Here is a 23985-nt window from a genome sequence, read left to right on the forward strand (position 1 = left end):
GGAACTATTGCAGGATCTCTGCACTACCATTTCCTTTATATATTTAAACATTTTAAATCCTGTTTTTAAAAACGATCTAGCTTGATTTTTTGAGGGAACATTTACAAAACATAAAATTTACTATTTTAACCATTTTTAAGTGGCATTAAGTACACTCACATTGTTTTGCAACCAACACCACCAATTTCCAGAATTTTTTCATCATCCCAAGCTAGCATGTCAAAGAAAATTAGAGCTAACAAAAAAACAAAACAAAACAAAACAACAAAAAAGGAAAAAGAAAACCAGACTTGTAAGAGGTGAAAACAGATTCTTATCAGGACTTTGCAACAGGGGAAAAGAGACTTCGGTAGAACCAGAGTCGATTCTGAATATAACATGAACAAATGGGGATTTATAGCCAAGAGCAGGGGTAGTGGTCCTGGATGGAAAATTACTAAGAGTGTGAAGTAATTTTCTGCAGAACTTGAAGCATCCATCTGATATAAAAACTGCTGTTTGACATTTTAACCCTGCATTTTGGCTTCTGTAAACGCTTGCTTGCTTAAATCATAAGGAAAGTAAGGCTACTCCCCTTTCAGAGAGGCCATTAAACTTTCTCCAGACGAAGTCATCAGTGCTGGCGTCAGGCCAAGCTTTTGGTCGAGGTCTCAAAGCGCCAGCACATAGGGCCCTTTAAGAACTTGCAAAGGGGACCGGAAAACCCCATATTTGGGAGACAAAGAAGGTAAAATCGTATAAATATGGGAAAGTTCCTGTGTGATTTCACCCAGAATTTGAGAGACATTTTCCTCTGGGCCCGCGCGCGTAATAAATGTAACTCCATCTCTCTAAGCGTCGCTTGGTTCTCCGATTTTTCTGTAACAAACTGACCTGACAGGATTCTTGCTGAAGGCAGGACAGGGCGACCAGGTATCACCTGGGGCCGTGGTCGGCAAACTGCGGCTCGCGAGCCACATGCGGCTCTTTGGCCCCTTGAGTGTGGCTCTTCCTAAGCCTTAAGAGTACCCTAATTAAGTAAATAACAATGTACCTACCTATATAGTTTAAGTTTAAAAAACTTGGCTCTCAAAAGAAATTTCAATGTTGTACTGTTGATATTTGGCTCTGTTGACTAACCAGTTTGCCGACCACTGGCCGGGGGATTTGGTCAGCTATGGGGATGCAGAGGGTGGGGGGTTCTCGCTAAAACTCGGAGATGCAAGCAGAGGCCTCTCTCCGGAAGAGGGGTCACAGGAGCCGGCTCAGCTCGGCCAAACACCTCCCATCACCCGGCCACCACCACGCTCCGCCTCCACGGACCTGACTACTCCCGCTACCGGGCCTAGCAAGTGGAGTCATAGTGTTTTTCCTTTTGTGTCTGACATTATCTTATTTTTAAAGGGGGATGGAAACGAAGTGAATCCTATGGGGAGAACGGCCCACAGAATTGAAGACAAGAAAATAAAAGACGTTTTAAATCAGTGAGTCTGTGGGGCCGAGGGGAGGGGCTGGGGGTCCGGCACGGGAAGCGCGCGGCGGAGCGCGGCGCCCGGAGCGCAGGGCGGCCGGCAGCCCGGCCCCGTCAGAGGGAGGGCGGGGAGAGGGCGAGGGCGGTGCCGAGCCGTCCGCCGGCGGCCGAGTGCGGGTTCCGTGCCGGGCTGCGCAACTGGGCCGCTAGTGGGGCCCGAACTCCGGGGCCAGAGCGGCGGCGGCGGGCGCGGCGCCAGGACCCGGCAGCGCGGTGCAGCGCGCAGGTGAGGAGCCGGGCCGCCCATCCGCCGCAGGCGCTCCGAGCCGGCGAGGGCGCCGGGCGCCGGGTGAGGGGCGGGGAGGCGGGGAGGCGCGGGGCGGGGCTGCGCAGGGCCCGGCGCGAGCGGAGAGAGCGTCCTCCAGAGGCGGGTGGGGACCTCAGGCCCTGCGCCCGAACGCACTACAGACGGTGCGGCTCGCCCTGCTGCCCGCCCGGGAGCGGCGTCCCGGCTCTGCCCACCAGTAAGACGGGTCTGCACCGCCGTGGGCCCCGGCTCCCCTCCCCGCGCGCCGAGCCCCCGCGGCCCCCCTTCCCGGCGCGAGGCCGAGCCGGCGCCCGAGGCCCCGCGGGGACCCGGCCGGGCTGCAGGCCGCGCGCTCACTTCCTCTGCGGGCCCCGCCCGCCCTCACGTGCCCTTCCGCCCGCGGGCGGGGCTGCGGAACCGGCGGCCGAGTCCCCGGACCTTCTGCCGCTCCCGGGCCCCGCGGGCGGGCTCGCCCTGCCTCCTGGCCCCTCCGCGCGGCCCCCGCTGCCCGCGCACAGGTTCCTGGCCTGGAGCCGGTGTTCCGAGAGGGTGTGCGGGAGGATCCATGCGCTTCCGACATTATAAGCAGCTTTGGAGAGACGGGATGGTGTAGGTTCATTTTCTGAAAGAGTCCGTGGTTCTTACCAGGTTCTCCAAGGTAGTGCTGCTCCTTAGGAATATGTGAGCCACAGATGTGATTCTAAACGTAAAAAGAGCCCGGGCCGGCGACTCGGCTGGTTTGAGCGCCATCCCGGTCAGGGCACAGAACTAGGTTGTGGGTTCGATCCCCTGGCGCACGCGGGAGGCAACCGGTGGGTCTCTTATCCTCTCTCTCCCTCCCCCGCCCTCCCTTTCCTCTCTCTGAAATTAATAAAAACTTATCCTCGGATGAGGATGAAAAATAAAAGTAAAAAGAAACAGGTGATATTAATTTAGTAATATGTTTTATTTAACTCAGTATAGCTGAAATAGGATCATTTCAGCATGTAATCGCTACATATACAGTCGTTCCCTGCTTATCCCCGGTTTTGCTTTTTATGGTCTCAGTTATCCTGGGTCAACTACAGTTTGCAAATATTAAATGGAAAATTCCGGAAATAACTCACAAATTATAAGTTGCACCCCATTTTGAGGAGCCTGATGAAAGCTCGCAGGTGTCCCACTCTGTAGTTGCTCCCCCGCCCCTTAGTCACTGAACGGCTGACTAGGTTATCAGGTCACCTGCCAGGTACCACAGTGCTTGAGTTCAGGTAACCTTTATTTTGCCCCAAGGCCATTCACATTAACTTTTATTACAGTATCTTGTAATTGTTTCATGGTTGTTGTTAATTTCTTACTGTGCCTAATTTACAAGTCAAACTTTATCATAGGTATGTATAGAAAAAATATCATGTATATAAGGGTTCAGTATTATCTGTGGTTTTAGGCATCCACCTAGGGTCTTGAAACATATCCCTCATGAATGAGGACTGTAAAATACTTTGAGATATCTTGCATTCTTTTTTTCCTATTAAGTATTTAAATTCTATGTATATTTTACCCTTAAGCTACAGCTCAGTTCAGACTAGCCACATTCCAAGTGCTCCAAGCCACATGTAGCTTGTGGCTCCCATGTTGGACAGCACAAGCCTGGGGATCTCAGTCCAAACTCCTTGCCATGGTATTGTGTTTTTCATAATCGGGCCCCTCCTTATCTTTCTTTTTTCTGCTACTTGGTCAAGAATAGTTATAACCTCACCACCAGACCACTTCCTTTGTTCAGGCTGTCCTTCTACCTGGAATGCTCTCTCTGGGCCTACTAGGGAAGTAGGGCTTCTACTGAGAGGCTTTTCCTGACTCCCATGGCCCCAAAGGGGTTTATCACACCTTCCTCAGTGTTACTCATGGCCGGATTAGAGCACGTATCCTATGCTGTTGAATTGCTCTTGAGGCTATCTCCATAGCTACTGTGCTGTCTTATTCATCTTTGTGGTGATCATGGCGGGCACCTAATAGTTGATCAGTAGATGTTTGCAGACAGAATGAGTAAACTACCTGCCAACTACCTGCCAGTTATACTCATTTTTTAAATTTTTGAATGGATCTGTTACTTTCTTGTTTGGGAAATTTGTGCCTGAATTACCCCTTTGTACATACATGTACATGCACACAGACATGTGATAAACAACCACAAGGAATGCATTTCAAGATGTGCACTGCCCTGGCCAGTGTGTTTACTGGTTAAAGCGTCAGCCCACACACCATAGGGTCTCGGGTTTGATTCCTAGTCAAGGGCACGTACTTGGGTTGCAGGTGCATCCCCAGCACCTAGTGTGTGAGGCAACCAATTGATACTTCTCTGTATCTCTGTATCTCTCTCTCCCTCTTGCCCTGTCTCCTTTCTTCCCTCCCTTCCACTCTCTCTAAAAAAATCAATGGGAAAAATATCCTCTGGCAAGGATTAACAACAACAACAACAACAAAAAAGATGTGCACAGAAAAGTGTCTTCTGCTTTTAATCCCCTCCCCATCTTACAGAAGGGAAAACTGGAATGCAGAACTGTTAGGATGGCCAGCAAATTTGCATCAATAGAAATACAAAGGCCCTAGCCAATTTGGCTCTGTGGCTAGAGCATCAGCCTGAGGACCGAAGGATCCTGGGTTCGATTCTGGTCAAGGGCACATATCTCGGTTGCAAGCTCATTCCCAGCCCAGGCCCTAGTAAAATCAATGGGAAATTATACTCAGGTGAGGATTTAAAATACACACACACACACACACACACACACACACAAGTGGTAGGATTCTCCTTGAAAGGAGTGGGGGAAGCCTCAGCGGGTTAGATTCTTCAGATAGGAATAACTGGCCCCACTTTGGTCATTTGATGGGAGGGAAGTGAGGAGATGAGGAGGTAACACTGGGCTCTGATAAGGATTTAAGGCAGGTTCAGGTCTGAGAAGCTGAGGATATCATTACTGGAAAACAAGTTGGAGAGCAGAACAGTCGTCTCAGATGACGAAAAGTGCTGGCCTGGGAAGGGTAGGAGAGAACAAGTAGGGTGGAAGGAAGGCCTGGGAAGGAGGGCAGAGGGAGCAAAGGAGTGAGTACACCTGCTTGTTGAAGATGTTGGTGTGATACATTAGGACTAACCACTGAGCAGTGACCCTCTCCATGTGTGGAATGGGAACTAGAATCAGATATTCAGAGAAAGCAAGCAACTTACACAAGGTCACATAGCACTTCAAGCCCTCGCTGCCACATTCACTCAGCCCCACTCACACCCCTTGCAACCAGGGGTTCCAACATGGTGCCTAGGAAAACAGGTCTGGGGCACAGTGCCAGGCCTGATTTGTGTCTTCCTCACCATCTTCTACCAAGGGGCTGTGATTAGGCCTATTTATAGGGGCCCATTGCCTTAATATTCTGCCTGGTGCATCTCTTGCCAATCAAATCCATGCTGTCTGCAGTGTGATTGCTGCTTTAGTGACACCAGGGAGTGGAGTTAATTAAACCCAGTATAAATAGGCTCTGCCCTGTCTTACAATTCAAAGGAGTGTTTTTCCTTCCTGTTTCCCAGCCCCACATGCCCCTTCTTCTTCCTGGCCCCCCTTAGCACTAGCCTGGGTGAGCAGAGCCTGGACACCTATACCTAGAGCAGTGATGGTGAACCTTTTGAGCTCGGCATGTCAGCATTTTGAAAAACCCTAACTTAACTCTGGTGCTGTGTCACATATAGAAATTTTTTGATATTTGCAACCATAGTAAAACAAAGACATATTTTTGATATTTATTTTATATATTTAAATGCCATTTAACAAAAAATCAGCCAAAAAAATGAGTTCGCGTGTCATAGATTCGCCATCACTGACCTAGAGTCATGAGCCATTGCCTGTCCTATCGCAGGAACAGACCCTCAGTCCCTCAGAGGCCAAAGTGAGAGGAACCCAGGAGTCCACCTTCTCTGTGGTTTTCCAGACTTGGGTACCATTTGGTAGTTAACTGTGGCAATCCCCCCTCCTCCCACCCAAATCCAGGCTTTTTTTCACTCTGCCACAAGGGTTTCTTTCTTGTTTTCCAGGCTGAGGGGGTTGGAATGAGATAACGTAAAATGAGTGTGTCTAGCAGGGTCCCTAGCACCTTATGGGGTCAGTCAGTGTTGCACCTTCTCAGAACCCTTTTCATCAGCCTCTGTTGTCCCTACCAATTTCCCTTCTTCATTCACTCAGTAAGCACAGAAGACCAGCTCCTGTGGGGTTCCTGGCTTCCCACCAAATGCTGTCCCCAACTCCCCGCCTGTACAGGCTGAACTTGTGGGGTGGGGCTGTGCTGTCTTCTCTCTGTACCTTGCCCTGTGGTAGGTGGGGGTGGGTGAGTGTGTGGCGGCCCTGATGCTCTGGTTCCCACCCACAGGCATCATGACTCCCATGAGGACCCAGCACTCGTTGGCAGGGCAGACCTACACAGTGCCCCTCATCCAGCCAGACCTGCGGCGGGAAGAGGCCATCCAGCAGGTAGCAGATGCCCTGCAGTACTTACAGAAGATCTCCGGAGACATCTTTAGCAGGTGGGTGCTACCACCCATCCTCACCTGATCAGGGGCTTCTCCCTACCCTGTGCAGTCATTCTCAAGGCACCCTCTAGAAGCAGCCCTTATGGTGATTCTTGGCCCTGGGGGCACCCAGCTGGCTTCCCTGTGCCCAAGGGGCCCAGCTTAGAAGCTTGTTCTCCTAAGTGCTCATAAGAGCTATCTAATGTTCCACTTAGCCCCCTGGGTTCCCTGTGGCCCCACAGGCCCTGGTGGTGACACTGCTCTCCTAACTCATCCTCTTCCTCCCACTGGGGGCCCTATTCCTTCACTTATCCCTACAGTTAGCAAATACATATTCAATACTTCTTGTGTGCAAGGCACTGCTACTCTCCTTAGTCACAGTGGTGAATAAGGCAGCGTCCCTCGCCAACTAGAGGATATGCTCTGGCAGGAAAGATAGACTGTAATTAATCAATTATGTGTTAGTTTTTAAATTACGATTGTAATAAGACCTATTTTTATTTTTTTACTGGAGGCCCGGTGCATGAAATTTGTGGACGGGGCGGGGGTGTTCCTCAGCCTGGCCTGTGCCCTCTCTCAATCCGGGACCCCTCGGGTAGGGTCCCTAGGCCTGGCCAGAGGTCAGGGCCTATCGGGGCTTTCCTTCCCCTGGTTGCTGGCAGCTGGCCCCACGCCCCACCCCCGCTGCTGCCGCTGCTTGCCATCTGTGCAGCGCTGCCCCCCCCCCCCTGCCCCCCTGCCACCAGTTGCCTCCCTCTGCGGGTGACAGGTGTGGGGTGCAATCGCTTGGCTGGCCTAGGCTTCCCTCTGCAGGGTGATTGCTGGCTGGCTCCGCACACCCACCACAGCATTGCTGGCTGGTGGCCTGGGCCTCCCTCTGTGAGGCAGTCGATCGTGGGGCCCCCAGATTGATCACCCCACAGAGGGAGGCCCCACCCACCCCCCGCAGCACCGCCAGCCAGGTGGCCTGGGCCTCCCTCTACAGGGTGATTGATCGTGGAACCCCCCCCCCCCCCCCCGCATCGATCACCCCACAGAGGGTGGCCTGGGCCTCTCACTGCAGGGCAATTGTGGGGCGATGGCGGTGCCCCCCACCAATCGCATTGCACTACCATGGCGCCAGTGTGTGTCATAGCGTGGTCGTCTGGACAGTTATTCTACTGTTTGGTTGTTTGCATATTGCTTTTATTATTATAGATAATTCTTTATTGTTGAAAGTATTACATATATCCCTTTTCCCCCCCATTGATCCCCTCCAGCCCACACCCCCCTGCGCCCCAGGCCTTCAGCACCCTATTGTCTGTATCCATGAATTATGCATATATGCATATAAGGTCTTTGGTTGATTACCTCTCCCCCCTCTTGTCCCCCAACTTCCCTCTGAAATTCCACACTCTGTTCCATGTTTCCATGTCTCTGGATCCACTCCGTTCATCAGTTTATTTTATTAATTAGATTCCACATATGAGTGAGATCATGTGATATTTGTCTTTCTCTGACTGACTTATTTCACTTAGCTTGGTACTCTCCAGATCCCTCCATGCTGTCTCAATGAGTAGAGATTCTTCTTTTTTACTGCTGCATAGTATTCCATGATATAAATGTACCATAGCTTTTTTTATCCACTCATCTACTGATGGGCACTTGGGCTGTTTCCAAGTATTAGCCATTTTAAATTGTGCTTGGTATGAACACAGGGGTGCATACATTCTTTCTGATTGGTGTTTCCGGTTTCTTAGGCTATATTCCTAGAAGTGGAATCACTGGGTCAAATGGCAGTTCCATATTTAATTTTTTGAGGAAACTCCATACTGTTTTCCATAGTGGTTGCACCAGTCTGCATTCCCATCACCAGTGTACTAGGGCTCCCTTTTCTTCACATCCTAGTCAGCACTTGTCATTTGTTGATTTGTTGATGGTAGCCATTCTGACAGGTGTGAGATGATAGATACCTCATTGTCATTTTAATTTGCATCTCTCTGATAATCAGTGATTTTGAGCATTTTTTCATATGTCTCTTGGTCATCTCTTTGTCCACTTTGGAGAGGTGTCTGTTTAGGTCATTTGCCCATTTTTTAATTGGATTGTTTGTCTTCCTTCTGTTAAGTTATAGGAGTTCCTCATATATTTTGTATATTAACCTTTTATCAGATGTATCATTGCCAAATATGTTCTCCCATACAGTGGGCTCTGTTTTCGTTTTGTTGATGGTTTCTTTTGCTGTGCAAAAGCTTTTTATTTTGGTGTAGTCCTGTTTGTTTATTTTTTCCTTACTTTCCTTTGCCTTAGGAGATGTAGCTGTAAACATATTGCTACTAAAGATGTCTGAGATTATGCTGCCTATGGTTTCTTCTAAGATTTTTATGCTTTCACATCTTACATTTAAGTCTTTTACCCATTTTGAGTTTATTCTTTTGTATGATGTTAAGTTGGTGGTCTAGTTTCTTTCTTTTTTTTTTTTTTTGCATGTATCTGTCCAATTTTCCCAACATCATTTATTGAAAGAGACTCTCTTGACTCCACTGCATGCTCTTGCCTCCTTTGTCAAATATTAATTGAACATAATGGCTTGGGTTGATTTCTGGGTTCTCTGTTGTTTAATTGACCTACATGCCTGTTCTTGTGCTAGTACCAGACTGTTTTGATTACAGCGGCTTTGTAGTATAACTTGAAATCCATTATTGTGATTCCTCCACCTTTGTTTTTCTTTGTCAAAATTGCTGCAGCTATTCGGGGTCTTTTTTGATGCCATATAAATTTTTGGAGAGTTTGTTCTAGCTCTGTGAAATATGCCGTTGGTATTTTAATAGGGATTGCATTGAATCTGTAGATTGCCTTTGGTACTATGGACATTTTAATGATGTGGATTCTACCAACCCTTGAACACGGTATATTCTTCCACTTGTTTATATCTTCCTCTATCTTTTATTTTCAACGTCCTGTAGTTTTGTGAGTGCAGGTCTTTTGCCTCCTTGGTTAGGTTTATTCCTAAGTATCTTAATATTTTTGTTGCAGTGGTAAGTGGGATTATTTGCTTAGTTTCTCTTTCTGAGCATTCATTACTGGTGTATAAAAAAGCCATTGATTTTTGGGTATTGATTTTGTAACCTGCTACATTGCCAAATTCATTTATTAAATCTAGTAGTTTTTGGTAGAGTCTTTAGGGTTTTCTATATACAATATCATGTCACCTGTGAATAATGAGAGTTTCACTTCCTTATTTCCAATTTGGATGCTTCTTATTTCTTCTTCTTGTCTGATCGCTGTGGCTAGGACTTCTAGTACTATGTTGAATATGAGTGGTGAAAGCAGACATCCCTGTCTTGTTCCTGTTCTTAGGGGAAATGCTTTTAGTTTTTGCCCATTAAGTATACTGTTGTCTGTAGGTTTTTCATATATGGCCTTTAGCATGTTGAGATATGCCCCCTCTATTCCCACTCTGCTGAAAGTTTTTATCAAAAATGGGTGTTGGATTTTGTCGAATGCAATAAGATCTGTTTTTAAATAATTTTGGAATATTTATATAGCATTAATCATGTACCGTCATTGATCCAAAGTGCATTAATTCATTTAACCCTCACAACAACTTTATGAGGAGCTACTGTTGTTACCTCCATTTTATAGATGAGGAAACTGAGGCACAGAATGACTAAGAGACTTGCCCAAGTGGCAGAGCCAGGGGTCACACCCAGGTATTGTGGCTCCAGACACTGGAGTTCTTACTGTCTTTCTGTGTTGGAAAGGAGGTTACCTTGAGAGCTATTAACGGGAGGCCTGACTTGGCTTGGGGGAATCAGAGGAGGCATATGAAGGGAAGAAGATGCATAGTAAAATCTGAAGGGTGAGTGGGAGTTATTGTGAATGGGTAGGTTGGGAAGAAGAATGTTTCAGAAAGAAAGAAGTACATGAGCTAAAGCCCTGAGGTGGGAAGGACTTGAATGGAAGCCAGTGTGGCTGGGGCAAGGGGGTGGGGGGTCGCCTCATGAAGCTGGTGGAGAGGCAGAGCCTTAGAGGTGTTTGGCGATTTTGAGTTGGTGAGTGGCAGCTTTTTGTTTATTCCAGTGCTAATCTAGCACAATCCTTAAGCTATTACGATTTTTCACTCAATGTTTATTTAACATGAGTCACTGGTGTTTGCTATTTCCTTGCAAAGGTCCCAGGTTTTGTCCTGTCTTTCTCTGGCCATAAGCAACCTGAGATGGGCTTAGTTAGATCTTCCTGGGTGCCCACATTATGCCTCACATAGGAACCCTTTATTGCACCCAGTGTAAAGTATTTGACTGCCTGACTCAGGTTGATCTCATGGTCCAAGTCGTCCCTCACCCTGCTTGCACTCCAGTCCAGGAATCCCCTTCTGCATCACCAGGTGACCTCTTCCTCCTCCATCACTTGTGAGTCCACCTCTTCCTAAAGTCCTCCCCAGTGGGAACAGAGAATGGAGTCATTGTCTTCAGTTGGATTTGGTATAAACACCAGATCCACTGGACTCTTCTGCATGCTGCCTTCCCACCGATGTGCCCGCCTGCCCGAGCCTGTCCAGAATATAAATGTAACCAGGGGACGATGCCCAAGTGGTTCAGGAGGTTGACTCTGGAGCAGGCTGCCTGGGCTCCAGTTGGCTTCCCCATTTGCTTGCTCTGTAACTTTGGGAGAGTTATTCAACTTCCCTAAGCCTCGGTGTTCTCATCTATAATGTGATGATAATAATGGTATCTTACAAATAGGATTATTGTAAAGATTAAGTTAATTAAAACTTGCAAAGAAATTACAGGGCTTGGAATATAGTAAGTATGCAATCAGTGCTCACTCTTAATATCATCTCTGCTCATTTGCCGCCTATGGTGGTCCTCTATTAAGCTGCTATCAATAGTTATAGAAAGTGTTTGGTGCCCCTTTTGTGCTTATTTTTGTGTTAAATATTTTCAAGGAACACATCAGCAAGAGGACACAGGCCTTTAAGAGCTGACAGTCGGAGATTATGGCTGCCCCATGCCCAGTGATTGAATATTTGTGTTCCTCACTGGAATTGTGACAGCATGCTTGCCTTTCTCTAAGGAGGGCATTGGATTTTTAGCATACGTTAATTTCCCTTCCTGGTATTTGGCTCCTGTAGACAATTTAGTGGGATGATCTCCAGGGCAGGGATGGTGAGTTGGTTGAGAGTGGGTATGGGCCCTCCAATGTCTCTGAGGAGCCCTCAAAACCAGGTTTCAGGTCACCCCATTGCTGGATCTTGAGGGATACCAAAGATGTGTATGTCATGGTTCCTGTCCTCAAGGATCTTGTATTTTGGAATAGGAGAGCAATAGGTCTTGGTTGTTTCTTAATTACATAGCATAAACTGTGGGCCTCCCGGGATCTAGAGAAGAGAGAAATAAATAATAATTGATGGCATATTTATCAATTAGAACTTCCTAAAGTAGTTTAGGTAAAAAAAGTAACCCATCAGTAGAGCAGGTTTTGGAGCCGAAGGGTGTGATGGAATTGCTTTCACTCCATCCCTGCTCTCTGCCTCTGGGTTGGCCCCATTCCCAGACAGGCCTTGCTCTTGTGGTGGCAAGGTCACCCCAGTAGGGTCAGAGCTCCCAGGTTCTAGTTCCAGTCCAGCATTTCCTCAGAAGTCCCACTCGCCCATTGGCATTGGCACAGCTTGGTTCTCTTGTCTATGCCAGAGCCGAATGCTGGGGAGAGAGGGGCATGACACACAGACTGGCTCAGACCTGTCACATGTATTACCATTATCCTAAGCCCTGGGTTTAGCCCCCCTGAAGTCCATGGACTGAGTCTGTGGGAGTGAAGGGTTCTGCCACGAAAACAGAGGCTGTTACTTGAACAAGAAACAGTAGATGGTAGCGAGGAGAATCACATGCCTACTACATGTGGTCAGGAAAGGCCTCCCGAAGGAAAGGGGCATGAACTAGGCCATAGGAAAGACAGGGTGTGCTTGGGCAGGACTGGGAATGTGAGCCTGCAGGCCATCTGGTAGGGTCTGGAAATGTGTGCCAAAGGCTGAGAGGCCAGAAGGTGGTGTGTCCTGGCTCCCAGAGTACAGACATTGCTGCCTGTCTCATACAGTCAGAACAGAACAGGGTGTGAACTCAACTTGCCGTGCGTCTATGGGTCTCACTTCCCCCTCTGATCTCGTGCCCTTGAGAGTTTGCTTCCGGCTTCTTTTCTGCAGTGCGGGCGTGCTCCATGCAGTGGAGTGGGAGGGAAGAGGTTGTGTGAGTGAAAAGTTGGGATAAGTGAGTCAGGGCCCACGGGGGCTTCTCTGAACAAGGCAGCACTTTGAGCTTGATCCAGGAGTTTTAGGGAGCCTGGATAGGTGCTTGAGCAGAGAAGTGATGGGACAGAAGAGTTTTGGGAAGGTTCGTTAAGCAGTGGTCACAGAGTGGACAAGAAGAGGCGAGAGTGGATTCTGGGACTGTTGTGTGGTCGGGGCATGGAAGGGATAAGGCTGCAGTCCAGGGGAGTTGCCGACAGGGATGGATGGATAAGAGACTTTTCAAAGGGAACAATGATGACAAAATGGGAATGAGGATGAGGGAAAGGGAGGAGTCTGGGATGACTGGGACAGGGGTGGGGAGTGCCTAGACCTAACCTCTCTCTTCTGCCCCATCCCATCCTGTAGCCATCAACAGGCAAGGGGGCTTTTCATTTCTAATGGGCTTTTATGGTGGGATGTAACCTCAGCTTAGAAATTTCCCCCCTTAAACATGCTCCTCCTGCTTGTAAACCTTGCAGAAAAGAGACACTTTCTATCTCTCCTCCCCACTGTTCTCCCATTTCAGGCTCAGGCCTGGCCCCTTGGCCCAGTGGAACCTGGGTGCAGTTCTGCAGGTAGGTGAGCTCATGGCAAATTAGCATTCCAAGCTGGCGTTCCTTTCTCCTGCTTTGCCGCAGTGGGAGCTGTGCAGAGACTGGAGAGAATGACAAGTACCTTACAGGCTCTCCTGGAGCCTCTCCTTCCAGCCCAGTCCCTGGCTTCTCTGCCCTTTTCACCTGGGAGAAGCCAGGCCAAAAATATCTGCCCAGAGATGTCACCTTCTTCACAAGATTTAGGTGACGAGGCAGAGGGTGCTGCAGTGGCATGGGGAAGAGGAGCTGGGCAGATTCTGCATGTGGAAGTTGGGGTGCTATCACTTGCCATTCCTGTCAGCCAAGCTGCAGCCCCTTCCTCCTGGGCAAGGATCCATTTTCTCTGCAAAGCCTTTTCCTTTTCTGTCTTTCTACTTCTTAATCCCCCCCCCCCTCCCCCCGCCAGTTTCTCTCTACTGATTGGCACCTGGTGACTCTCCAGGTTAGGAAGCACTCAATCAGCTGCCTGCATAATTAGCAGATCATTCTTAATTATCCCTGTAAATGTTCCCTGTGAGTGGAGAAGATAAAGGTGAAGGCAAGAGCCCAGGTTCAGGGTCTGCTGCGCCTGGGGACAGGGCAGTCAGGGAGGAGAGGCAGCAATTATGGAGGAGTGGAGTGGGTGCCTCCTTCCCCTCAGCAGCCTGCCTCTGCGGACTGGCATGCGATCTGATTGTGAAGAGCTGATCTGATTGTGAGTAGCCAGGGCAGCACTGCGGGGGCCAGGGGCCTGCCTGGCTTCATAAACAGGGGGATGGAGAGTCAGTGTTGGAAGACTCCGCACAGGGAGCCCAAGCACTGCCCTGGCCAGCCTGTCCCCCTCCCTCTGTCACACTAGCAGGGCGGTCCCTAGGTGCCTCCTTGATGCCTCCCACCCCCCAGCCCGGGGAGTGACTTACTGTTGCTCTGCCCTCTGCTCTCCATGGTGGTCTCTTGCAAAGTATTTATTTCCTGGCTGGGACTTTCTTCTCTGTCTGCCCATCACTGCCTCTTCTGGCTTCCCCTGAGTGTCTGGAGTCTCTCATCCCTCTCTGTATCTTAGTAAGAGCAAATGTTAACCAAGTACTTAGGATATGTCAGCTAATACAGGAACACTGGACTTACATTTGTTCATTTTAACTTTTACGATAATTCCATAATATAGACGCTACTACTCCTACTTTTCAGCCAAAGAAACTGAAGCATAGGCCTATTAAGTGACTTGCCCAAGGTCACTCTGCTACTAAGTAGATGTTAACCCATGTCTATGGGACATTGTACAAGGCTTCAGTGATGAGCTTGGAAACTGACCTACTTTGAAGTTTGCCACCAAGCCAGGGGCTGTAGATCAGGAATGGCAAATAATTGCCCTTTTGCCACCATCCCCCACCCTTACGGTGGCCACTGCATAAATAAGTGGAACAACAAATCAATATTTCTCTTCTCTAAAAAAAAATTAAAAAGGGAGAAGATAGACCAGGAGCTATGTATCCTCACCCGAGGATACTTTTTCCATTGATTTTTAGAGAGTAGAAGTGAGGGAGGGGAGAGAGAGAAACATCGATGTGAGAGACACACATCGAATGGTTGCCTCTCACATGTGCCACAACCAGGGCCAGGGATTGACTCTGCACCTCAGGTATGTGCCCTTGACTGGGAATTGAACCCACACCCTTCAGTGGGCGGGCCGATGCTCTAACCACTGAGAGACACCAGCCAGGGCTGTATTTCCTTTTTAAGCTGCTTAACATTCTTTTAACTCATTCTGAGTTTATGGTTAACCAAAACCTTAGGCCTTTCTTCATCTGAGCTACTGTTCAGCCTCCACCTTCTGTATGTGCGCTTGACTTTAACCTGAATGCTGGGCATCCGGTTCACACCTTGTCAATTTCATCTTGTTTCTTGCATTGCATCCTTCTGGATTGAAATGATTATTTGAGCCTAGGTTCCACCATGCAGACCATTTTTGACCCTCCCCGTTTGACATCCCCCGTTTGATATCCCCAGTGTTGACTGAGCTGGACTGGGCCCTGCCAGATACCTTGGTGCAGCTGAAATCAGCCCATTCTCTGCAGTGCCCTTCAGAGACTGTTGTTCATCTGGCCTTGTTTTCTCAAGTGTACTCTCCCCCAACCCCCATAGCTCCATCTTGTCTGCAGGATTTTGTGAGACGCCATCGAAATCCTTGCTGACTCAAGATGCACTGTGTTTAAGGTTTTCCCCTGATACACGAGTCTAATAACCCTGTCTAAGTAAGAAATGCTGTGAATTTAGAACAGTGCTGGCCCCCCGGACCTGCCTCTTCCTTTTCTAAGTGCTTACAGACACTCTATTTAATAATCCATTCTGGATATTTGCCAGGGTTTGTTGTTAAGCTTGATGTTTACAATTTTAAGGAATTGGCCCTTCTCTCCTTAATGGAAGAAGCAGAACAGAGTAGCCTATCTCCGGGTTTCATGCCCCTCCCTCTCCACACTGACTCCAAGAGGAGTGGTTACATAACCACTAAGGTGCTTCAGCACCCAGGGCCAGAGTGACAGAGGTAGGAACTGGACGAAGCAGCTTGATCAAGTATGCCTTCCCAGAGGATGAAGACCTTTCTCCCTGCGGAAAAGAGGGAGCCCATGCTGGAAAGATGGGTGGTTTTACGTTCTCTCGTTGGAAGGAAACTGCCCGTCTCTCTGCATTGCTGCCCCACTCAGACTAGTCTGTCAAGGAAAACTAAGCTGCCTGCTTGTATCCCAGGCTCCACCCCACTCCAGCTCTGGCACTTGAGGAGCCAGGCATAATCAGGGAGACTTCGTCAGGACGGAGGCCCTTGGGTTGTGAAATTGTCTGATGGAGCGGTGGGTTCTTTGGAGGGACAAGACCCTTTGAGAGTGGGTGGAGATGCTTTACGAAGGCTGGGCCAGTCTTGACTGCTCCTTTCAACTTTTAGAGAAATCTCAGAGTCCCTTAACCTTGCAGCCCCCCACCGCAGAGGCAGTGAGGCCACTCTGCCACCCACCATATCCTCGCCACTTTTCCCCAGATACTCAACTTGCAACTCTGCCTCACTTGTGTGCTCACTCCTGCCAGGTGAATGCAGAGATGTGGCCGCTTTGAATGTGGAACGTGGTGGTCATGGCAGGAACTGGTGTTCTGGGAGGTGGGGGAGCCTATGGAGGAAGGATAGACTGGCACACGAGAGCCAGGGTTAACGCTGCAGCGAGAAGACCCTTGCTGTTGCTGAGTAACGTGGGGACAGCGAAAGTGGGGCTCCTGTGCACTTACATTTAGGGCACATGGGTGTTAGTCATCAGGAGCCACAGAGGGGCCTGAGAGGTCCAGCACTGCCCTGGGCACTGGGAGTACCCAGAACAAAGCAGAGTCCTCAGTCCTTCGGAGCACATGTAGGCAAGGGACACAGTGTCAAGTGCACTGTGTGAAAGAATGGGTGGGAGTTGGGAAGTGACATTGCCTTTTCAGATTCTGTGGTCAGGAAGGCTTCGTGAGGGGGCGCAGTGAAGTGAAGGAGCCAGTGTGTGGATATTGGGGGACAGCATTCCATTTGATGCAAACGCCGCGCAACAGGAGTTTGGCATGTTCGGGGGATACCCGGGCAGCGGGTGTTGCTGCAGCCAACTGACTGGGGTAGGAAGGAAGGGGAGGAAGCCCGTGAGCAGCCAGACCATAGCCTTGAGAACCTTGGTCAGGACTGGGGATGCACTCCCAAGAGACATGAACAGGTCGAGGACTTGAATTTAGGTCCAGCCTTGTCACTCAGTCTTGCTGAACTCTGGTTTCCTTGTCTGTAAATAGGTGACTGTGTCCATGCCACTCATGAAGATTCTGCCTCTGCTTGCCCCAGCCTGAGGCTGCAGACTCTGGGAGGCAGGAACAATGTCCCTTCAGGTGACATGTGCAGGCACCAGGGTAATTGCCCAGCCCTACCCAGAGCTCCAAGAAACACAATGCAGTACATTAGACCCTTCAGTTTGGATGATCTTTGGGAGGTCACCTGAGAGTTCCAAGATTGACCCTGATAAGCAGATAACATTTTTTTTTTAAGACCCTTTGCTTAAGTCCCTGGGTTTTTGCAGGTTTGTTGTTAGAAGCAGGAGGTATGCAGGAGGCTGCAGGGGTTTGAGGAGCAGCCCCTGGACCTGTCATTTTTTTCCGTGACAGGATCTCCCAGCGAGTAGAGCTGAGCCGGAGCCAGCTGCAGGCCATTGGGGAGAGGGTCTCCTTGGCCCAGGCCAAGATTGAGAAGATCAAAGGCAGCAAGAAGGCCATCAAGGTAGCCCATATGTCCCTGTGGCTGCTGGCCCATCACAGATATCCCATTCTCTACCATATCCCTGTGCCTCTGAGGTTGCCCACATCCCTACCGTTACTGTCCAGCCACAACTCAAGCTTTCCTTCTCCTCAGAATCCCCTCATCCCAAACCTAGGCTCTTTGGAAGTTCTCGGGGCCCCTGAAAAAGTGATGTCAGACTCTCCATGTCCACAGGTGTTCTCCAGTGCCAAGTACCCCGCTCCAGAGCACCTGCAGGAGTACAGCTCCATCTTTACGGGTGCCCAGGATTTTGGCCTGCAGAGACGCCCCCGCCACCGGATCCAGAGCAAGCACCGCCCCCTGGATGAGCGTGCCCTGCAGGTCTGATGGGCACACCCAGTTCACACACTTGCAGGGCGTGACCAGTGGCAAGTGGCAGTACTGGATGTGGGGGAGGAACTAAGGGCCCACCATAGGGTTCGTCCCCCAAGAGGATTCTGACGGGATGGGGTGGAGGTCACTGGTCTGGCCCTGTAACCACCATCCCCCTGTCACATTTCTGCCCTACCCCCAGGAGAAGCTGAAATACTTCCCTGTGTGTGTGAACACCAAGTTGGAACCTGAGGATGAGGCTGAGGAGGGGCTCGGGGGTCTTCCCAGCAACATCAACTCCGTCAGCTCCTTGCTGCTCTTCAACACCACTGAGAACCTGTATGGCCAGAAAGGGGGCTACAAAGGGGTGGTGGGAGTCCTGGCTGGCTTAGTTGGGGGCCCCAGGGACATCAGACTCAGATGCAGCAAAAGTCTGCAGCCTGCAAGGCCAGGACCAGTTTGCTTTGCCTTGTAAGGCCTGGGAATCCACCGTACAAACTAACTGTGGCCCCTGATGAAGTAGGAAAGGTAGGTCAGGGCCATGGGCCTAGAACAGATGATAGATTCCCTGACCTCCACCTCACCTCTCCAGGTACAAAAAGTATGTCTTCCTGGACCCCCTGGCTGGTGCTGTAACAAAGACCCATGTGATGCTGGGGGCAGAGACAGAGGAGAAGCTATTTGATGCCCCTCTGTCCATCAGCAAGAGAGAGCAGCTGGAGCAACAGGTAGAGATGACTGTGCTTGGGTGGGGGGTATAGGTGGTTGAGGATGTAGGGCCCTGCTAGGGTTTTCTAGGCAAGGGGTCTATGGAGCCCCTTATCCCACCTGAGCCCCACTGACTGTCCCAAGGTCAAACGGCAGGGCCCATGACCCCTGCAGCACCCCAACTCACGTACCCCCACCTAATTCTGCAGGTTCCAGAGAACTACTTCTATGTACCTGACCTGGGCCAAGTACCTGAGATCGACGTGCCGTCCTACCTGCCCGACCTGCCAGGCATCGCTGATGACCTCATGTACAGCGCTGATCTGGGCCCTGGCATTGCCCCCTCTGCCCCTGGCACCATTCCAGAGCTGCCCGCCTTCCACACAGAGGTGGCTGGGCCTTTCAAGCCAGGTGAGTGAGAACCACGAATGGGAATTGGGCCTCTTTCTTCCCCAGCCACCTCACATTTTTTACTTGTTTCAGACCTAGAAGATGGGGTCCTAACAGCACCTCCGCCACCACCACCCCCACCCCCACCTCCCCCAGCTCCAGCGGTGCTGGCCAGCGCTCCCCCGCCCCCACCCCCACCGCAGACTGTGCCCACTCCAGGTCAAGGTGCCAAGGATGACAGCAGCGTATCTCCTTCAGGTAGGAGCAGCAGCGGTCATGTGTCACATTTAGATCCTCAGCACATGAGGAATTCCCAGGGTCCACCTCTGCACGGTGGCACCTAAGCTGGGTGGGGATTGGAGAGGGACCGGTGCCTGGACCCAGGACTTCCTGAGCTCAGGCTTCACCGAAGTCCCGGCTTCACCAGCTGGGTTCCTCTTCAGGAACAGCCCCTCCTCACAGCCAGCTGCTGAGGGCTTCTAGAATTGTGGGCTGGGCAGGGCTGTCCCACAGCCTAGCTCTGCCTGAGCAGCCTTCCTTCCCCACCCCCAGCTCCAGTCCAGGGGGCTCCCAAGGAAGTAGTGGACCCCTCCAGTGGCCGGGCCACCCTGCTGGAGTCTATCCGCCAGGCTGGGGGCATCGGCAAGGCCAAGCTCCGCAGTGTCAAGGAGCGCAAGCTGGAAAAGAAGAAACAGAAGGAGCAGGAGCAAGGTGAGGGGACCCTACACCCCTCCAGTAGGGCTCTAAGAAAAGGGGCCGCCTCTTTAACCACCACCAGACTCCAATAGGGTGCTCCTTGCCACCCAAGTGTCAAAACTCCTGCCCTCTATTCCCCAGGGTGTTTGCTATAAACCCTGGGTGGCCACCCTAACATCCTTGCCTCTGGGGGAGGGTTCCTGCTGGGGTTTGGAGCCTGCTTTCCTCTCTAAGCTGGTAGGGGCCAAACAAGAGAAAATCTACCCTGCCAGCTGTCTGAGGAAACGGTCAGGACCCGAGATACTTGAGAGACAGAGGACCTGGACCGATGGCTCAGTCTTGCTTTTCCAAGCCCCTTGAGGCCACAGATTACTTCTGTGATGCTTGCTTGCATCCATATAACACCTGGCATAAAGCAACTGTGTCCTGGATGTCAACAGTTCTGAGCTTGAGTCCTCGCTTTGCTTCTGAGCTTTGCACTGTGACCCAGGCAAACCCTAACGTCTCTGAGCTGGTTTCCTCATCCATACTGTGGGCTGCAAATTCATGCCCTGTCTCACAGGGTGGCTGTGACAGTGTTACTCAAATGTTACCCATTTTCTCATCAGTGCCCTGGTGCTGGATCCAAGAGCTGGTGGTAACATGATGGCTGTGGGGGGCTGGGGTGTGTCAGTTGTGAAGAAAAAGAGGACAAATATGACTAAACCCTGAGGTTGTCACCCAGGAACAGGTTTCACACTGGTCCCTTCCTCCTCCGTCACCCATGGTTTTCCTGTTGCAGTGAGAGCCACGGGCCAAGGCGGCGACCTGATGTCGGATCTCTTTAACAAGCTGGTCATGAGGCGCAAAGGTAGGACAGAGCACTACTGCTTCCCAAGGCCAGGGATTGGGGTGTGTCATACACACTCTGCCTTTTCCTTCCTGTTTCTAAGACTAAGGGCTGGGTGAACTGGTTCCCCAAACAACCCCCTCACCCTCCACCTTTTCCCTCCCAGGCATCTCTGGGAAAGGACCTGGGGCCGAGGCCAGCGAGGGGCCAGGAGGAGCCTTCGCCCGAATGTCAGACTCCATCCCGCCTCTGCCTCCCCCGCAGCAGCCACCTGGAGAGGAGGACGAGGAGGACTGGGAATCCTAGGGGCTCAGCAGCCACTTCTTCTCACCAGACCCAGGCTGAGGCTCTTGTCCTCACATGGAAACAGCTGGGATGGGCTCCTTGGCCTGCAGATCTCTCAGCCCCTGCTGCCCTTAGAGAGATGGGGGTCACAGAGGACTACCCAGGTCTGTGCCTGGACCATCTTCAAGGAGCAGGGAGGCTGGCTTCTGAGGGTGTTGGGAGGAGGCCTTCACTTTCTGCTTGTGCTCCACCCACCTCCTTCACTAGCATGCTCCTCTAGTCCCTGAGACTGAGGTACAGCAGTACACGAATCAATAAAGAAATATAACTGAGCATCAACCAGCAGTGCACTTTTAATTAAGGAACTACAGCTGTGCAGAAATGCAAACGTCTCCAAGCCAGGGCCTGTCCTGCTCCCCCTGGTCTCAGGCAATGGAGCAAGGTGCCGAGTGGATCAAGCCCCCTTTCTCTGGGGCCAGGGAAGAGAGGTATAGTCAACAGGGCAGCTGTTGCAGATGGAGGGAGGGATATTTTCACACAGAAAAAGTGTCTCAGTGACAGCGTATCTAAAAATAGTCCTGCTGAGAGCCTAATGGCCCTTGGTGTAATTGCTGATGCCAGGGGAAGAGGTATCTTGGAGTTTGCTCAAGTGGCTGAGAGGGAGAGAGGCCCCACTGACTGGAGGGACCTGGAAGCAGCCCAGGAGGTAGCATGCTGTGGAGGGCTGTGGGACAGGTTAGGGGCCAGCAGGCGGGGAGCACCGCACACGGCTCTGCTCCCACTTCCAAATGACTTCAGTGCCTGACTTGTCAGAGATGGTGCTTAATCCCCAGGTGGCAGTGGGTCAAAGTAACCAGAAGCCGGAGGGCAGAAGAGCCCAGGACACCAGGGGCTGGAAATGGGGAATATTCTCAATTTGGAGGGAAAAGTAAAGGTCTAGAACACGAATTTTAGCTAAAAGGGGAGAGAAAAGGGAGAGGCAGGAGAGGCCTGCTCCATCTTGCCTCTGAGAAAGTGGGTGCTGAGAAACAAGCGCGGGCAGACGCTGAAGTGGAAGGTGCAGCTTCCACAGTTGCCCATGAAAGCTGGCGGGGGGGCGGGGGGGGGGGGCGTGCGCTCAACTGGGTGTGGTGAACAGGAAGAAAGACCCAATTTCAGGGAGGGGAACTGCCCTGGGACAGGCTCAAGGATGGCCAGGAGCCACTGCTTGTTCAGGATCGACCTAATTTTCGTCTACTGGCTTCTGCACCTGTTCCTGGATCCTGCAACCAGGGATTCCACAAGGGCTGGTCTGCATTCCAGATGGGTGCAGCCGTCCCTCAGGAAAGGCCAGACTTCTCGTGATGAAACTGGGGAGACAGGGAAAGACAGTGAGACACTAGGTGGGGATCTTGGTGGAAGTGTTCTCAGGAAGGAAAAGGCAGGACTGACCTTCCGCAAAGCAGCAAAGGCAGGACCAAAGGTGGCTTTGACCTCCACACGGTCTCGGATCCAGGCTGGCAGCTTTGCCAGGATAGGTGGACGGGCGTACCGCTGGTCCAGGAGCACTATGCTGGCAAAATCCTTCTGGTGCCTTATGGCCCTCCCTGGATGGGACAGGTTGGGGCTCTGATTAATAAACCCGACAGTACGTTCTACTGTGTCCCTTTCCCCTCCTCAGACCTCAGACTAGAGAGATGGTAAGTAAAATCCCATCCTGTCACCTCATTCCTCATACATCCCTCCCCAACTATTCATCCAGGGCCAGTCCCCGACTTACCTATAGACTGGTTGACAGCCTTCATACATAGATTCTCCACCAAAGCCTTTCCTGGGGGGGCCTGACCTGGGGTTCGGGGCTGGGAAGCGCAAAGGAGATGACCTATCAGAACTGTTTCTTGTCCCCTGCCTAGTGTTCTGAGAAAATGCCACCGCCAGGCTCTGAGCAAGACCAGTCGGCTTCACGGGCACAATGCCAACAGCTGACAGAATGGATGATGTCCTGAGAAGCTCAAGAGGGTATGGAGGATGCTGCCATTCCCTCCAGAGCACACAGCAGGGGCAGGGGGAAGTGACAGCCTATCTTAGCCCTAGAGGCTACAGCGCTCTCCCCCCTCCCGCCCATCCTCCAGAACCTGAAGGTACTCACAAGGGTGTGGTCCAGGTAGGCCATTTTCTCTTGGAGCTCTGGAGACTTGATGTTGGGGTAGGGCAGGCCCACCATAACCACACACCTGGGTGGAGGCACACAGGAGCCAAAGGCACCTGGGGTTCACAAGGCCCAGGACGAAGGGCCGGGTCCTCACCCACATGACAGCTGCTGCGCCGACCACTCCAGTTCTCAACTGTGCTCAGTGGCTCTCCCTCTCCCTACCCACCCTATACCACCTGGAAAGGGGTTTTTCAGCTAAGAGAGCCAATCTAGGCCAGGGAATTGAGTTCTGATAAAGTTACCATCTGCCTAATTTTCCACCTGGCCTCAAGGGGCCACACCCAAAGCTACAGAATCACTTCCCCATGCAGCTGACTGTGCTGTCAGCCCAGGTGCAGACTCAGGTGGCAGCAGATTGCAGGGGGAGGGAGGGCTGCTTGGAGTGAGGGGTAGGTGGGGATCAGAGTCCCGGGAGATGGGAAGTCCACTACTTACCGCCCGAGGTCATCAGAGAAGTTGATGCCTTCACTCATCTTTCCTCCAACCACCGAAAGCAACAGGGCCCCATTCACCATGCCTCCCGCCTGGCCATGGCACTGCAGGAACAGCACAAAGCTGGGACGCCATCCAGAGGGTTTCAGCTGCCAACCCCACAGGTCTGGACCCAAGGCCTGGGTTCCAGCTCTCACCTGAATGCACCTGGAATACTCTGTCAGCACCTGTTCCACCTGGTTTGCTCGCTTGGGTTCCTGAAATATCTGAAAGTAAACAGACATCTCCCAGAACAGGGTTTCAGGATGCCTGGCTCATAGATCTGCTCCAGACCTTGTTTTCCATCCTGGGCTTTGGGGACTCCTCTGGGAAGTGACCAGGGATTAGAAGTGGTGGGAGACGCCCCCATATGGGAGGCCCGGCCACCCAGTTTGATGTGCAGGAGAAATCCCACGGGAATTCTGGGTCACCATCCCCAGAGTGGAAGGTCCAGCTGAGGGGTCACTCACCTTTTTCCTGACAGCCAGGCGGGCCAGCAGGCCACTCTTATCCCAGTGGGCATGGACCTGGCGCTGGTACTCATAGGAGGGGAAGAAACAGATCACCCCTCCAGGCACCACGTTGCACAAGTTACAGAGGATGCGACCTGTCTCGTCCATCTAAGAAAGGAAGACAAGAGGCCCCCCATAGGGCCACTCCTGA

At 51.2% G+C, this 23985-nt stretch overlaps 2 protein-coding genes across 4 annotated transcripts in view; one reads left to right on the top strand and one right to left on the bottom strand.

Annotated features, from left to right (window-relative positions):
- The first annotated feature begins 1358 nt into the window (after positions 1-1358).
- WASHC1 (WASH complex subunit 1) lies at positions 1359-20999 on the top strand. Of its 3 annotated transcripts, none has more exons than XM_081083667.1 (11): positions 1359-1463; positions 6147-6300; positions 17290-17401; positions 17615-17761; positions 17955-18091; positions 18345-18480; positions 18670-18871; positions 18944-19108; positions 19403-19561; positions 20328-20396; positions 20542-20999. In XM_081083667.1, exons 2-11 carry the CDS (start codon positions 6152-6154, stop codon positions 20679-20681), a joined length of 1416 nt encoding a protein of 471 aa, XP_080939793.1. In that variant the 5' UTR covers positions 1359-1463; positions 6147-6151; the 3' UTR covers positions 20682-20999. The 3 variants fall into 3 exon arrangements, with proteins under 3 accessions (XP_080939793.1, XP_080939792.1, XP_080939791.1); XM_081083666.1 differs by lacking the exon at positions 1359-1463 and adding an exon at positions 1567-1736; XM_081083665.1 differs by lacking the exon at positions 1359-1463 and adding an exon at positions 1849-1974.
- Positions 20991-23985, bottom strand: part of DDX11 (DEAD/H-box helicase 11) — a 55174-nt gene continuing 52179 nt past the window's right edge. The window contains exons 22-28 of the mRNA XM_081083664.1: positions 23793-23942; positions 23481-23549; positions 23287-23387; positions 22789-22873; positions 22420-22498; positions 22092-22246; positions 20991-22009 (exon numbers count right to left, since the gene is read on the bottom strand). Coding sequence (XP_080939790.1) covers positions 21980-22009; positions 22092-22246; positions 22420-22498; positions 22789-22873; positions 23287-23387; positions 23481-23549; positions 23793-23942 — 669 coding nt within the window. The 3' untranslated portion in view covers positions 20991-21979. The remainder of the gene's footprint in view (positions 22010-22091; positions 22247-22419; positions 22499-22788; positions 22874-23286; positions 23388-23480; positions 23550-23792; positions 23943-23985) is intronic.

Source organism: Myotis nattereri (assembly GCF_964212035.1).
Source record: "Myotis nattereri genome assembly, chromosome: 2".
In the NCBI taxonomy this organism is placed as follows: Eukaryota; Metazoa; Chordata; class Mammalia; order Chiroptera; family Vespertilionidae; genus Myotis; species Myotis nattereri.

Coding starts and splice junctions, on each gene's coding strand:
- WASHC1 (XM_081083667.1), top strand. CDS start 6,152: ATGACTCCCATGAGGACCCAGCACTCGTTGGCAGGGCAGACCTACACA. Junction 6,301..17,289: donor TCCGGAGACATCTTTAGCAG/GTGGGTGCTACC, acceptor TTTCCGTGACAG/GATCTCCCAGCGAGTAGAGC. Junction 18,092..18,344: donor TTCAACACCACTGAGAACCT/GTATGGCCAGAA, acceptor TCACCTCTCCAG/GTACAAAAAGTATGTCTTCC.